General features: G+C 40.1%; 1 protein-coding gene across 3 annotated transcripts in view; it reads right to left on the bottom strand.

The window, feature by feature from the left end:
- The window catches only part of CHST9 (carbohydrate sulfotransferase 9), a 97,884-nt gene that overhangs the window by 72,837 nt on the left and 8,132 nt on the right, over positions 1-16,915 (bottom strand). For all 3 annotated transcript variants that reach the window (XM_083822338.1, XM_083822337.1, XM_083822339.1), the window contains exon 2: positions 16,391-16,607. In XM_083822338.1, the coding sequence (XP_083678464.1) occupies positions 16,391-16,490 (100 nt within the window). In that variant the 5' untranslated portion in view covers positions 16,491-16,607. The remainder of the gene's footprint in view (positions 1-16,390; positions 16,608-16,915) is intronic.

The raw sequence follows: 16,915 nt of genomic DNA, 5'->3' as shown, positions 1-16,915 counted from the left end.
TGAAAAAAACTGCAATATCAGAAGTTTTCTCAAGGCAAATACACAGTTTTGACCAGGTTATTCATAAGGCACCTGCAATATTAATTCTGCATTTCCCACCCCCCATTATGACTGTGTGATGACGGCCTTTTTTAATGAAGTCACTGAAGTATGATTTAATAATAGAGAATTTAACAATGACTGATGAATGAGAAAGAACATAATTGAGGCCAAAAATATCTTAGTGATAAGAAATGCCAAGAAATAGCTGAACCAAAGTAATATATAATCATGAAAACATTAACATGTACAATAAAAATGTAATGGTTTAAAACAAGTTTAGCATACCTCTTATGATAAAAGTTGCAATAGAATTTAGAATAAATAAACTTTTGTATCTGGCTTACCTTCATTTCCTATCATTGAATAGAAGAAACCATTCACTTTTCACTGCCATTTTTGGAATCTCCCTCATTTTTCTAATTGTATATTCCTATTTTTTTCCCAATTCCTGTATTCCTGTTTTTCCCATTTACCATGGACAGTAAAAAGTATTAAAACACACTTGTTAGCGAATGTCAAATTAAAGTAACTTATTGAACAGGATGAACTAGTCTTTTTGATCATTTCTTGGATCTTTGGTCCTTGCAGTTTTTTTATTCTTCCTTCTTGCAGCACTCAATGATAGCAGAAGATAGGGAGTCAATGATTGTTCTTGAAAGAAAACAGAGGAGAAGAGGTCAGAGTGAAAGTGCTGTGCTATCAGCTCTGGAGTTAGATATTCTGGCAGTACTAGTACCCAGAGAAAATACTTGGTCTTCAGGAACAAAAGAATGCTGAAAGGATAGCAAAAGTTTCCAAAATAAACAGATGACTGCCCCAGTAATTAACATGAATGTCTTATGTGGCTACTGGCCTATGAGGATTACCCCACTTAAAATACCAAGATTAACCACTAGCTTTCAAGAAAGGCAACTATTTGCAATATGGTCATTACAAAATAGTTTTTGCTTAAATTGACTCCTAACTGTGATCTAAATTAAGTTTCATTTACAACCTATTAATGCCAGCCACATAGTATGTGTAGTTTGGTATCCAGAGAGACAAGGCTGACTCAACTTGCCTGGAGTACCTTGAACCCACGCATCAGTCACAGCATCTGGCAACTTTATCTGCGCTATATTTATATGTACATCAGTCCTAAACCTGATGCCAATAGAGTTTCATTATACCGCATGATCAATCATAACTTAAGAGGGAGCGCACCTCAGCTATTTGCAGATTAATTCTACCAGAAAGGAATTTCAGCTCAAAGGTTAAATAAACCATGAAGTATTTATACTTCACTGCAACTACCTCAGACTACATAAACCCAGTCTCATCTGCCTGTTTATCTTCAAAATAGGCACACTGAAGTGCAAAATTAGAACAGAAAATCTGTAAGAGCAAAATAAATTAAAAATCCAAAATGTAAATCATATTGTCGTCATTATTTCTTTTATTTCACATACACTTGGGGCCTTTACCCCCTCCCTCCTGTAATGAAACTAATGTGAAAGTCAGGAGCAAGAACATTTTTTTGTTGGCTTTCATTTTTTGTTTTGAGACATTTATGATCTCCTTCTCTCTGCCACCACTCTCAAGTAAGCAAAACTCTGACATGAGATCAAAGAGATAAAAGAAAACACCAAAATTCTCGTACAAAAACATCTGTTTTACATTTTGTTGCTTCACTGGATATCAGTTAATCAGGGGCCAGTCAGCCAACTCTCACCCTAATGATTTTGCTCCTACAAGTAATTTCTTTAGTGATTAGGACTCTATTATTGCATCAATAATTCAGCAGCTCCCACAGCAACAGTAAAAAAAAAAAAAAATAAAGGAAGCACACAAGTAAATTCTAGTCCCTCTCCCAACCATCCTGCCCTGTGTCCTTCCCTCCCATCACAGAACATGACAGAGATTTGTTTCTTTCCCAGTGTCAGCATTTTACATACTCTTAGGGGACTGGTAGGAGGCAGAGAAGGTTAGATATCTTGAGGATCTTATACTCCTATTCAAAGTTTAGTTTCTGAGAAAAACAAGTTTCTGTTGCTTTCATTAATAACTGTTTTGCAGAACTACTCAGCTTGAGCATGTCTAAGTGGCTAATAAATCAAGCAGAAGTTCATGGAAAGTCTTGGTTCTTTGGCCCTACATCAAGAACAGAGTAGCAGAGCTTCCTGGAAAACATACTGTAATTCTTGACCACAATTGCAGAGTCATCTTAAAACCATTACATTTAATGAATTATGTACATAATATGTTTAAAGTAACAGACTACATTTTACACATAATTCAAGTGCTATGACAAGTGTCAACAGTTTGTAAACCATTAGATCTCAGTAGTGGACAAGGCATACAATACATCAATGCATCAGGAGAGGTAGCGAGAAAGAGACAAAGAAAAACAAAAACAATACTAATGCACCAATGTGCACTTCCTTCATGTACTTTACCATGCTTCATTTCAAAAGTGTACTCTAATTCTTTAATAGACTGCAGTAGGTATTGAGACTATAGTAATATTTTTGCAACATAGTTTACCCTGCACTGTTTGGCGACTAAAAGGTTTTTTTTTCAGGAATAAGGAAATAATTTTGTTTATATTAGTGTAGAAAGAAGAGTGAAATTCTATTGACTCCACTTCTGTAAAGCCTCTCTTTCAGCTGCCACCATTGTGAGGTCAAGATTGAGAAGAATAAATTTGATAAGTAACAGGGCTCATGGATATTAGTGGTGGGAGCTCTTACTTTCATCCACCAAGTAGCCATCCTTTAACAAAAGAGCTATAATTTTTCTTACTCTGCTGCCTCCAAAGCCCTCTACAAAGAGGGTGGCCTTTCCCCAGCCAATCCGCATCAACAACAGCTGTTTGGCACTCAGCTAACTCTGCGTGCCCTTCAAGAGACTGTACCTGATGTAGTGCCCCTTCCAGCGGAGTAGCTGACCCTCCCACACAGCTTGCATCGCGCACACGCTGCTCTATTTTCAGCCTTACTGAAAGGCTGCCAAGAACAACCAGCTTCCCAAGTGAACCAGGATGGTGGGAATTGCACCATGACTCACAGCTATGCAGAGAAAACACCACTCGCATGCCACAGCAAGCAGGTCTCTGTACCAGGAGAGACAAGATTCCTATCCTAACCCAAGAAAGTGAGATGCTTGTTCACATGAAGGCTTGCCAGCTCAAACGCAATTGTATTTGGGAACAATCAGCAGCTGCGTGAGAGCGGGAATGATGGAAAAGATAGAGAAACTATGAGATTTTGACAACAGAAAAAACATTCAGGAACAACTGCATGTCTGTCTGCTCCCTTTGAAAGTTTAAACAAGAACATCAAATACAACTAAATTCAAAGATAAAACTGTCTTTGTGCACACTGCTTACTATATGTATTACTTCTTATCAAATGAATTTTCTTTCCTTAACAGAGGTATTTTGTGAATTAATGGTGATGTATCAGGCACTGATATTTCCCTGTTTCTACCTAATACAAACGAGTGTTTCCAGCCGCAGCTAACAGAGCTCACGCACATCTCTCTGGCTGATCATAATCAAAAGCAAGAACCCCCAACGCTCTTTTCTATTGCAAATTTACCAAGAGGCAACATGCACAAACCTAGGGCACAGCTGCAGGACTCGAGATAATCACAGTTCACTTGAGCTGTTTCTAAGAACTGAGATTATAATATATCTATAGTGGAAAGTATTACAAACCCTTATCAGCTTCTTCATCTATGCCCTTACACATATAGAGCTGGACAAGTTCTTTTGTTGCTAGATTGTAATGGGTACTGAAATGACCTGGTCCCTTCCAATCACATTAAGTATAAAATCATTTAACACCTCCTCTTCTTTCACCTGGCATTTGCTCACAGTAAAATTTAATACTTGTTCAAATTATTGTTAACCTTAGGCTGCTGATCTTTAGATACATTTCTGCATATTTCCCAGTGTCCATGACATGCAGAAGCAGTCCCCTGAGGTGCATGTCAAATGTTGTGGCTATTAGGCCATCATCCATTACATTCTAGGGTAATGAATGCCTTTGCCAGGAGACAAGCATCTCCACTTCTCATGAAGAAATTTCCTAAGCCTGTGAATTTCTTGGACATATATACATAAAAATTAAAACAGTTATTACTAAGGCAGAAAGTGAAAATATTTTATTTTTGTTATCGAGCACACAATGTAAAGACAAAATTCCTAGAACAAACATCAGAATCACCTTTGATGGCCAAGTTCAGTTGCACCACTATAGGACACCAAAGGAGGACTGGGTAAAGAGAGAAGAAAACAAATCAGTCTCCGCAGCCTGTTGAAGTGATGTTTGAGTGTTACTCTGGGGAGGTGGGGGGGTACAGGACACACCACAAGCAAATGACACAGTTGTCTTTGACCTACTACAGCAAACCTTGAAAGGAAAAAGAACATTGATGGAATGTTTAATCCAGCATCTAAGAGAAGTCCAGAGACCCTACTGGATTTTTCTTAAGCCTGCTGATGGATCTGTACCTGTCACCATTTACATCCATCTGGTCCAGGGAAAGTCAGAAGAATCAACCTCACTGGTTCATAGCTTTTGTGGGCAATGTCTAGGCATGGAATGACAACACTTGCTGGAACAAGACAGGTCAGAGTTGAGATCTTGCTGGAGGGGTGAATTTCACCTTCTGTGCCATTAGATGAAACATCATCAACAGATAAGACACACAGTCATACCTATCCATATAAGCGAATGCACTTTTAACAGGGAATGGAGGACGGTAGGTTTTTAGTTCTCTCTCTCCTCCCCACCCCACCACCCTGTTTACTGAGCTCACTGCAGGTTTTGCACACACAAACTAAACTGTATACAACCATAGCCTCCATTGACCCCATATCCCATGTCATAGATATGAGCTTCTAAAAGCTGCAGCATCCCAGAGCCAAATTAAATAAATAAAATAAATAAATAAACAAATAAGAGAGAAAGAGTGTGACACAGTAAATTTAAACCATTTAAATTTAAATCATTTGTCTCTACATCACTTTCCACTATTATTAGCTTGGAAATGTCTAGCTTTGACTACCTCTCCTGGCTTTTTTCTCTTAAAAGTATTACAAACCTTTAAAAAGGAAAATTAAATAGATGTGAAATCTTGAATATACTTTGCTTAGCATCCTTATTGATCTCACAAACTTCCAAGATCTCTACCATCCCTCAGAAATGTTGATAGCTGTCCTGTCATTGTCCCTTGCAGATGGTGTTAAGTGGGCTTATAGGAAGCTGAAGGATTAAGAGAAAACTGCCTATTCAGCCTGATTTTGCTAGAGCTGTGCACTGTGAATTTCAGCCAGGATCATGTGATGGAAAGCTTTACAGTCAGTATCAACACAAAATCATCTGAAACAACAAAGGAGCGAGGGACAAATTGTCTTTGCTAGCAGGTATCACACAGGTTTGCTTAGAGGTCAATGACACACTTGGACTTTGTTACCATGGGGAGGCTTAGAGTGTGCATGGTAAGGAACAATCATTTTTGCTGGGTATGAGTTGGAGTGGAAGGAGTGGGAGTTCCTAAAGACCTACTGTAACAGATAATGTTTTCTGAGTTGCAAAATACTGTTGCCACTTGCTGCGAGCAAAGGCTTTCCAGGCAGTACAGGATGCTGCTGCACATCTTCACCAAATTGGGACCAAACCAGTCAAAGTCCAGACCAAATGGATGTGCCCAAGATCGTACTCCCTGTCAAGTGAAGCTGATGAGTGCCTGAGAACAGCTTCATCTATATACAGGGTAACACTTTAAATACTGCGTATTTTGCAGTCCCCTTAATTAATGAATATTTACAATTTTAAAAAGAGAGCCTTTAAGCTGATTTGCTCCCTGACACTGATTTTGAATAGAAAAGAACAAACTTTGGAGTTTTTGTAGGTGCAGTTTGTTCCTTTTTTTTGTTGTCAGTGGTGGTTGTTTTAAACATAACATTTGGTAGTATCTCACACACTCTCCTGTGTGCCTAAAGACAGCAGCATTCAATCCCACAGATAAAGCCATAAGGCTCAAGGTTGGATGAGCTGAGAAGAAAAATACTACATGCAGATGTAACATGAATCTTCCAGGTTTCAAACTGATAGTTATAAAATGCCTTCCATAGAAATACTGTAGAAATGTAGAAACGTTATTTCTTTGAATATGCCACTAACACAAATGCAGTAAAAATACAAAAAATATGTGAGACAGTTGTCTGAGGCAGCAGGGACCCAAACCTGAAAGCCTAATTGATCACCATGCTGCCTTGCCGTGATGATTGCTCTTAAAAATATAAAAGAACCAAAAATAAAACCATTTTTTCCTTTTCTTTAAAGAAAAAAACAACAAAAAAGGAGTTTTTTTTCTTTCTTCATGTGATATGTAGGTCATTAATCCCTTGTACACTGAAATGGCTCCCTGATATTTAAATGCTTATTTCTGACAGATGCTGCTAGATTATCAACAATTACCCCTAACTTATAGAAATAACCTGTTTACAGTAACACCATAAATAAAATTGAAGCAAAAAGACAGAAACAAGGGCTCTCAAGACTGAACTTCAAAACAATTCTGATCCCAGCACATCCCAAATATCTGACTATGCTGAGAAGATTTTTGTCTAAATTATGTCTCCTGTCAACAGTCTCTAATCCCAAACAAATACGGGAAATAAAGAGCATATTGAAAGTAAATATACAAACATATATGTACACACACACTTAAAAATATCAGAATTTCTAATTTTACTTTGTTAAGAAACGAAAGGTTTCCCTTGCAGTTTTACAGAGACCAGATCACGTGCTCTAACAGGGCTGTTTGTAATCAAGAGACAAATCAAAGCTGTTCAACATGAGACAGAGATAAGGAGCCTTAAATGTACTGATGGCAACCACTTACTATTATGAAAGTGTGCAGCACACTTCAGAAAAACAGAAAGGTCAGGAACAGGAAAAAATCTCTCAAACTTTCACTAAAAAATTCTCTCTCCAGCCTTCTTGATTTGTAAGGTTATAAGTGTATCTTGAATTGTATTGCATCATACAATCAGTGCACTGAAGAGACAAGACTCCATTGCTTCATTTCCTGAATAATCACGTTTTAAGAAAAGGGCTTTCTGGAAATGGAAGCTATTATAAACAGCCACAACTGTGGACAATAACTGAAAACTTTAGTCAGTAACAGAAAATCTGTTAGACAACTACACAGAAATTGAATAATGTGTAAAAAAGAAAAAAACAGCATAGTTACGTAACAAAAACAATGATTGCTAAGGACTCCATGAAAAACCACATCTAGTTATTCTGTTCCAAGGATTTGAATAACTGGAAAACAGTGCGAAGATCACCTACGTTTTTGAGATCCAATATGCATATATTGAGATATTTAGCCTTCCTATGAAAGGGGACATCCTATTTTATTTGCATTCCAATCTCAAACCCCCAAGCCCCTCTCAGCAATAGTTATAGCACAAATTCTGAAGTGAGTTCAATTACATACCTACAAACAGAAGATGATTACACAAAGCTCTCAACACACAAGTGCTTGAGAACAGTTAAGAAAGAATACTTCAAGGTGTTCTCAGTACCATTAAGATACTAGCCACACATTGTTAGAAGTAGACTTCTGTGGGCTAGGTACTAATGAGTACGGGTGGGTTGTCAAAAGCTTATACACAGTGAGTAAAATGTCATCAGCTTCTGCTCAACCATGTTATTGAACATACAACTGAGAGGAGGCCCAAAAAACTCATCCTGTTTAGTTTCTTTCATGCCACTGAAACAGGGAAGCTAAATACTAAAGGATTAAAACTTACCACCAATTCAAAAATTTCTTCCATGACACCCTCAAGAAAAAAAAAATCACAGCAGGGATTTCTTTTAAGGAAGCATGATGTATAAAACTAGATGGTACTTAGCTATAGGAATGATAAAAGTAAAATGAACTGACCCACAATGCTGAGGGCTACTAAACAGCCAGACTTAGGAAGAACATCCTCACAAAAAGATAAACACGGTCTCAAATGTTATATGCTGCAACGTGAAATTTTAATTTCTTTTTCTTAAAACTTCTCTGTTTTGCTGCTGCTGAAGATAGGGTGAGATGTCATAATCACTAACTCTGAAAACCATGATTTCTGATATTTAGCTTTTACTTGTATATTTAGATCACAATGGTATGACGAAGTATCAGTTCCCCCACAAAAGAGAATTGTTTTCTCTATATAGCTTAAACCCATTTAAGGAGGTAGGGAACAATGACAACTCTTAGGCTATACAGTGAAAATTCACCTACTAAAATTTTGTATTTCTGGGACTTCAGGAACAATAAAACCACTCACCAAGAAGCATCTTTCTTTTGTGCTTCAAGACAGTAATGATGGGGGGGGAGGGGGAGGTGAAACACAAAGAGAAGACCATATATTCTGATGAGAAGAGTAAAGCCTGAACACACCCAGCCTTATTAGAACAGCCTCACTGATAGTTAGGCATTGTAAACCAGGAAGAATTGCTTTCCCATTTTGGTGGCATTCTTCAACTGTCAGCAAGCCTCAGGCAAACTACCCTAGACTTCTGTAACAGAAATATTTCAGTTACTAAAACAACTAGATTACTCATGATTAATATCTGTTACTGATCAGAGTCCTTTCCTTCCATTTACAACCATTGTAGTATATTGTATTTACTGAGGACCCTCTGGCAAAACTATGACTTCCAAGTAAACAGTTGCCTCTGCAATTCATTAGGTATGAACTATCCTGTAAGCCACATCAATGTTGCTCCATTTAGGCAAGGTTTAAATTTATATATATATAAATCCACACAAACAGCAAAGACTAAATATTACCATATGTTGCACGCATACACTTGCTACTTTGAGTGTCAAGATAAGGAAGAAGCTCGACGGACTCAAAGTATCTCACTGAGTTAACCAAATGACCCAAGATATCACATGGATTACCAAGTCAAGAAAAGTAGGGAAGAAAGCCCATCCTCTTATGCCAAATAATACATATAGAGCTTGGATAGCTACCAACAGCAGACTGAACTGAGAAAGCTCATGTTGCTTTATGGAATGTCAAATGTTTCTTAAAATGGGATTGTTAAAGACAATTTGAGTGAACTTTCTTCAGATTGTTCACAGAAATAAAAGCTGTGGCCTAAGGAATGGGGTCTCCTTGAAGCTACTCAGGAGCTCAAAGGACAAAACTTTCCTGCATCAGTAAAGCACACAGGCTGCAGAAAGCTGATTGGGCACCCACAGAGTGCTGCAAAGATCCTGAGCAAAATCGAAAGAAAAACAACCACACTTGCACCCTGCAAAGGGAGCAGAAAGCATGCACAGGAAAACTAGTATCCCTAAGGTGAAACACAGCTGCTGGGAAAAAGAAGAGACAGATTTTCCCACACTCAGGAACTAGAAATCTATGGGACGATAGGGGCAATGCAGCCTTTTTCAGATGAATTATCAGTCATACTGCACTTCATGAAACACTGAAGTAGTTCCTGGTCATCCTAGAGTTAATATGCACACTTCGCAACAATTAATTACATGAAATTTACTAAGAGGAGAAAAAAAGAAAACCACAAAACACAGCAGACAGGTCTAATTGCCGAATATTTTTGTGATTATTTTGTAGTAATCAGCCATGGCAAATCACATCAGCTGCCCAAAAAAGTTCTGAAGTACGTCTGAATGCCTAACTTAGAAGACTAATTCACATCTCTAACGTAGAAGGATTAAAATGCAAGTGTGCTTTGCACACTCACACACCCTAATTCAAGTGATTCATGATATAAAACTCAACACCAACTCTGGAAGACCCATAAATTTGCCTCCCCTGTATGAGATTAATACTGCTGGAAATTATTAAACATGCAATAAATGGCAATTGCTTTTTCATCAATGCCACAGTGTTTAATGCTCTTAGTGAACAATGTACAACGGTATGGGAAACTGTCTAGTAAAGCTGTAAGATTTAATTGAATTCATACCAATTTCATTTTTATATTTGAACATATATAAATAAATATATTTACATATATGCTGTAGGCAGAACATAAATGTATGTTACATTATCAACTTTGATGTCTGTGAAGTTTTCAACCAAATAAAGTCTGTACGTGATGACAGCCATGTCTCAAACCGCTCTTGAGAAGTCTATTCGCTATTACTCCGTTGAGGTGAACTGAAGATGCCCAACAAAAGAACTCTGCAACATCCAAGTAAGGTTATATCTTCCTGTCTTTATATGCTCCATGCACAGTACCAAACCAAGGAACTCGGCTGTTCTCTCAGTTTGCTAATCTCTGTAAAAAGCCATCAGAAAGGACCACCATGTAACTAAGAGGTGCTTCTTATGCATCTACAAATGCAAGATATGTTTTTTTGTTTGTTTGTTTGTTTTTTAGAAAGGGTAGAGATGGTGACTGTGACCAGAATTAACCTGAAGAGCCCAAGCACAGCAGGAAGGAGCAGAAGATATGGCTGTGCTGAGCCTACAGGTACATCTGAAGTAGATGGACAGGATGGAAGATTCATAGGTTGGGTAAAAGTGAGTGATGAGGGAAGTTTGCAGAAGTAAATCAGGAAAACAAACAAACAAACAAACAAAAACACTTGCTTAGAGAAGACCAGATCTACAAGGACATAAGACAAAAAGTGGAATCAAATCATAGCAGAGGTCTTAGACATGTGAACAGCAAGTTGAAAGAAGACGAACAAAAGGAGAGAAAGAAGTTAAACTATAAAAAAATAGTGGCATGAGGTCCAGTGTGAAAAATCATGAATAGATAGAAAGACAAAAGGTAGTGACACAAATGGTGAGTGTGAAAGCAAATTGATTAATACAATAGTAAGAACACTAATGAGGAACAGCATATTACTGTACAATTTTCTGATTCCCCACAAAATCTATATCTGACTGGGAATTACATCACAACTAGGAGAACCTAAGAAATAAGTATGAACATTATAAACAGTAATCAATTAAATTCTAGCATCTCTTCCAATGATTTTGATTTATAAAGTCAGACATTCATAGGAATAAGTGGTAAGCAACAGCAACTCACTGGTGCAAAACTCATACATTCCTAAACTCAAAGGTAGCCAGCTTTCCATGCTTCAACAACCAAACGCAAACATGACTGTTATTGGTCTTGAGCATGGAAAACAAAAATAGCTACGCTTACAACAAAGACTTGTCTCTACAGTCTTATGGCGTGGCAGTTGAGAAACACAAGACGCACTTTCCACTTCTTAGTAGAACATCAAATCAAACACTCAGCCACTTGCAGATTAAAACTGTCTTACAGCTGTACAACTAGCAATTCATAGAAGAGGACATAAAATTCTTATAAAGATGCTTGTAAATTTGGGATTCTCCAGACACAGCTCATCCGCAAAAAAGCTACAGTGTACAACACATGGCAATATGAAAAACGCAGCAGAAAAGGAGAGTGCCCGCAAACTAAGGTATATTGTGAATATGCAAATATGCTTTATTTCATAGAAACTCTTAAAGCAGCATCCAGGAAAGGGGGAGAAAAATCATGAGAGAATTGAGCTGCAGAATGTTTAGAGGAGATACAGGTGTTTGAAATAAAAAAAGAATGTCTCTCTACATTTTAAATTGGAAGATGAGCACGCAAGAGCAGACACCAAAGAATGATTTTTCTCCATGCTCTTTCTGATGTGTATGATCTAGCCACTGCCAAGAGTGCCAAAATTCATTTTTTGAATCCTCATGAAGTGCTGTCAAAAGCAGTCCAGTGAGATAAAAGGGTACTCAAAACTGAAGTCACATTTTAAGCTCACTAACCCTTTCTGTTGTTCTCTGATAGTTTCTATTTGGTTATGGAAATATTTTCACATGGAAATGATGTATGTATACAAGGAAAACCTCTCTCCTGATGAAGATTATGGCAATACATCAAAGAGAAGTCCCCAAAGAAAGCATCTGATTGCCTAAAAGAACATGGTATCTTCTAATTTTCCCTTTGTTTTTCACTTTTTCTTTTTAATAGTACACACATATAGAGAAAATGAAAATGGAGAGAGAAAGGAAGGGAAGAAGGGGAACAGTGAGAAATGGTAACAAGGAGCACTGCATGGAAGGAAAGGTTAATTACAGGACAAAAGATGCAAGGAATGTAAAGAATGTCAGCAAGTAAATAAATCAATAATCTACAGTCATCATCTACATTCCTAAACTACCTTGAAAGCAAGGATATCTGCCCTTAACATACCCAACAACAGCAGAAATTTTTCAAGGCAGACTCCCACTGCAAGCTCTGTTTCTGTCAACAACCTCCTGTCAACACGTGATTACATGGGAACCTTTCCAATGCCAGTCAATTTAACTCTTTTAACAGTTTTGTTAATATAAGCTTGTAAATACACTATTACTTGCAACAGGGATCCATTTTGGGGCCGGTTCTATTCAGAGTTTTCATAAATGACTTGGATGCAGGACTTGAAGGTATACTAAGTAAGTTCGCAGACCACACTAAATTGGGGAGATCTATCGACTCCCTTCAGGGTAGAGAGGCCTTGCAGAGAGATCTTGTCAAATTAGAGGGCTGGACAATCATCAACTGCTGCATGAAGTTCAACAACAGCAAGGTCTGGATTCTGCACCTGGGACAGGGCAACCCTGGCTGTACGTACAGACTGGGGGATGAAAGGCTGGAAAGCAGTTCCATGGAAAGGGATCTGGGGGTTCTGGTTGACATCAAGTTGATTGTGAGCCAGCAGTGTGCCCACGAAGCCAAAAGGGCCAACCGTACCGTGGGGTGCATCAGGCACGGCATTGCTAACCATCAAGAGAAGGGATTGTCCAGCTCTTATCTGTGCCAGTGAAGCCTCTCCTCAAGTACTGTGTGCAGTTTTGGACACCACAATATAAGAAGGACATAAAACTATCAGAGAGCATCCCAAGGAGGGCTACTAAGATGACGAAGGGTCTAGAGGGCAAGACATATGAGGAGCAGCTGAGGTCCCTTGGTCTGTTCAGCCCAGAGAAGAGGAGACTGAGAGGAAGCCTCATGGCGGACTGCAGCTTCCTCATGAGGGGAGCTGAGGGACAGATGCTGATCTCCATCCTTTACTAGATGCAGGGAGTGGACATGACTACTGAGGATACGGGAAAGGCTGAGATTCTTAATGCCTTCTTTACATCTGTCTTCACTAGAGGGACCACTTATCCTCTGGGTACTCAGCCTCTCGACCTGGAAATCTGGGACGAGGAGCAGAGGAAACCCCTCACAGGTCAGGTGGAAACAGAGACCTGCTGCTCCACGGGGATTGTCACAGGTCTATGGGGCCAGATGGAAATCCACCCAAGGGTGCTGAGGTAGTTGGCAGATGTGATTGCTTTCCATCATCTATCAGCAGTCATGGTCATACAGAGAGGTCCCAGATGACTGGAGACTTGCTAACGTGATGCCCATCTACAAAAAGGGTCATAAGGAGAACCTGGGGAACTGCAGGCCTGTTAGCCTGACCTCGGTGCCAGAAAAGGTGATAGAACAGGTCATATTGAATTAAACCACACAGCATATGCAAGACAACCAGGGGACCAGACCCAGTCAGCATGGGCTCACAAAAGGCAAGTCCTGCCTGACCAACCTCATCTCCTTCTATGACCAGGTGACCCACCTGGTAGATGAGGGAAAGGCTGTTGATATAGTCTACCTAGACTTCAGCAAAGCCTTTGACATGGTGTCCCACAGTATTCTTCTGGAAAAGCTGGCAGCCCATGGCTTGGACAGGAACACTCTTTGCTGGGTTAAAAACTGGTTAGTTGGCCAGACCCAGAGAGTGGTGATGAATGGAGTGAAATCCAGCTGGTGACCAGTCATGAGTCATGTTCCCCAGGGGTTGGTATTGGAGCCCATCCTCTTTACTGTCTTCATTGTTGACTTGGATGAGGAAATTGAGTGCACCCTCAGTAAGTTCGCAGACGACAGCAAGTCTGGGGGGAAGTGTCAATCTGCTGGAGCGTGGGAAGGCCCTGCAGAGGGACCTGGACAGGTTGGATTGATGGGCAGAGGCCCATGGGATGAGGTTCAACATGGCTAAGTGCCAGCTCCTGCACTTTGGTCACAACAGCCCCATGCAGCACTACAGGCTTGGGGCAGAGTGGCTGGAAAACTGTGTGGAGGAAAAGGATCTGGGGGTGCTGATTGATGCTCGCCTGAACACGAGCTGGCAGTGCGTCCAGGTGGCCAGGAAGGCCAATGGCATCCTGGCTTGTATCAGGAATAGTGAAGCCAGCAGGACTAGGGAGGTGATCATCCCCCTGCTGAGGCCTCACCTCGAGGACTGTGCTTAGTTTTGGGCCCCTCACTGCCAGAAAGTCATTGAGGCCCTGGAGCACGTCCAGAGAAGGGCTATGAAGCTGGTGAATGGCCTGAAACACAAGTCCTGTGAGGAACGGCTGAGGGAACTGGGGTTGTTTAGTCTGGAGAGGAGGAGGCTCGGGGAGACGTTATTGCTCTCTACAGCTACCTGAAAGGAAGGCGTGGGGAGCTGGGGGTTAGCCCCTTCTCACAGGTAACCAGCGACAGAACTAGAGGGAACAAACTCAAGTTGTGGCAGGGAAGGTTTAGGTTGGAAATGGGGAGATATTTCTTCTCAGTAAGAGTTGTCAGGCATTGAAACGGGGTGCCCAGGGAGGCGGTGGAGTCACTGTCCCTGGGGGTGTTTAAGGAAAGGTTGGACATGGTGCTTAGGGACATGGTCTAGGTGGTGATAGTGGTGGTAGAGGGACAGTTGGACAAGGTGATCTTGGAGGTCTTCTCCAACATCAATGATTCTATGATCTCTGGTCTGTGGTGACTGCAACAGAACCTGAGGGAACAGTATGGAGCTGCGAGAGGGGAGGGTCAGGCTGGGTGTTAGGAAAAAGTTCTTCACCAAGAGGGTGGTTGGGCACTGGAAGAGGCTTCCCCAGGGAAGCAGTCATGGGATTGAGCCTGCTGGAGTTCAAGAAGCATTTGGACAGTGCTCTCAGACACAGTCTGATTTTTGGGTGGTCCTGTGTGGAGCCAGGAGTTGCACTCCATGATCTTTGTGGGTCCCATCCAATTCTGGATATTGCATGGTTCTATGATCAGTCGAGAAACATTAACAAGCTGATATGAACACTGTGAACACTGCACTTAGTTAAAAAAAATAAAGTCAAGATCAGCATCAAATAATTGCAGGAATAATGCACTAGAACCTCATCACCACCACCCTTCCCTGCTCTAAAACAGAGCCTAGCAGCTCATGCAGAATAAAAACATAGATCAATAAAACCAAAAGACTAATGTTGTTTTATAAATGTATTTCTTCACAATGGCATCAGTATATTATGAAGTTAAGAGTTTTACAGAGGTAATAGAAGTTGAGCAATAGAGACAAGAGGACATAAAAGTCAGTACTTCTTAACAAGCTGGGATCATTCCATATTTTGGGGGGAGTGTGTGTGTGTGAGGGGAGGGTAGGGGGTTGAAGAAAGACTGCAAAACAAGTACAGAACTATAACCAAGGATAGGCCATGAAATAGGGTGGCACAACAGAAATAGATCTGCAGAGCAAAACTGTGTGTGTTGACGATATTACAGATATTCACCCAACACACATTTCATAGAGGTTTACGTCAGACTAACTATGGACTGGTCCTGTCAACTGAGCATCCAGTGGGGCCTGATGTGAATCATCTGTTCTCATTTCATTCAAAAAGGGATCTAGATCATCCCGTGGGGCAAACTAAAGCATGGTAGATTGCCACAATGGTAACTCAGCTCAGAAGTGTAACCCTTATTCAATGCTAATAAATACTTGCCTGAAGTTGCAATGTGCCTCTGATGCTACATATAAAAAGTTCGTAAATCCAGTATCTAACCATCTTTAACAGCAACACCACCACCACCACGAGACTGGGTTAGAATGATTCTGTATGAGTGTTGCTACCTAGAAGCCCACTTTTATCTACAAGACATTACAATAATTCTTCAAAAATTGTTTTGCCACACAACATAAAATGGGTAAAAAAGCACAGGAAAAAAAAATCAGCATCTAGAATTATTTCAGAAGTGGACTTGCTTGGACACAGTATGTTTTTGCAACACTTATTTTTGCAAATGAAGTTGATAGCACGATTAGGCACCTGGGGTCATCTTTCCAAGAGATTCAAGTTACTTCTTAATGCATACATGAAGTATAGCTATTAAAACAAGTCTGTCAATCATTTTTCAAGCCATGGATACAATTACTTTAACCAGGAGGAAAAAAAAGCAGCCACCCCTGCTCCTCCCCACCCCCATAAAAAAAAAAAACACATAAGAAAACCAAAATCCTACTGTACCTGTATGCTGTCCTTCAATCCAGGCTTGCAGATACATGAAGAGGAGTAGACCAGCTACTCCAAACATCAGTAGCGACACAAAGACTTGCCTTAGGTTCATGACCCTATCAGAGGGCTACTTCTCAGCTTTCAGAAGGATGCATGGCTCACTTTTATGAAGTCTTCAGTGTATCTGCATCTTCTTCAATATGTGAACTTTTTCCCCTGAGACTCTGACCTGGAATAATAACAGATGCATCTAGTTCTTATGTTACATTCTTATTCTCCACCAAAGACTCTGTAAACAGTGTATTGTATGCAAGCTGTAGCTCTTACATGCTATTACTTCCCATGCTGAAATTTCTGTTGACAATCTTGATGATGTCAACACAGGACTTAAGCAAATCCTCTGGACGGGAATTAAGCAAATCTCTTGAAGTGGCTACAGATACCAGTCCACCTCCACACCACTGGACATCACCCACTGCCATAATGGAGAGAGGTTAATGCCCCCACATGAGATGCTTGGGGAATTAGTTGATCAGC

The sequence above is a fragment of the Anser anser genome (genome assembly GCF_964211835.1).
Source record: "Anser anser genome assembly, chromosome: 2".
NCBI lineage: Eukaryota > Metazoa > Chordata > Aves > Anseriformes > Anatidae > Anser > Anser anser.
The sequence above is the reverse complement of the archived record's forward strand: the minus strand, read 5'-3'. Positions and strand labels throughout refer to the sequence as shown.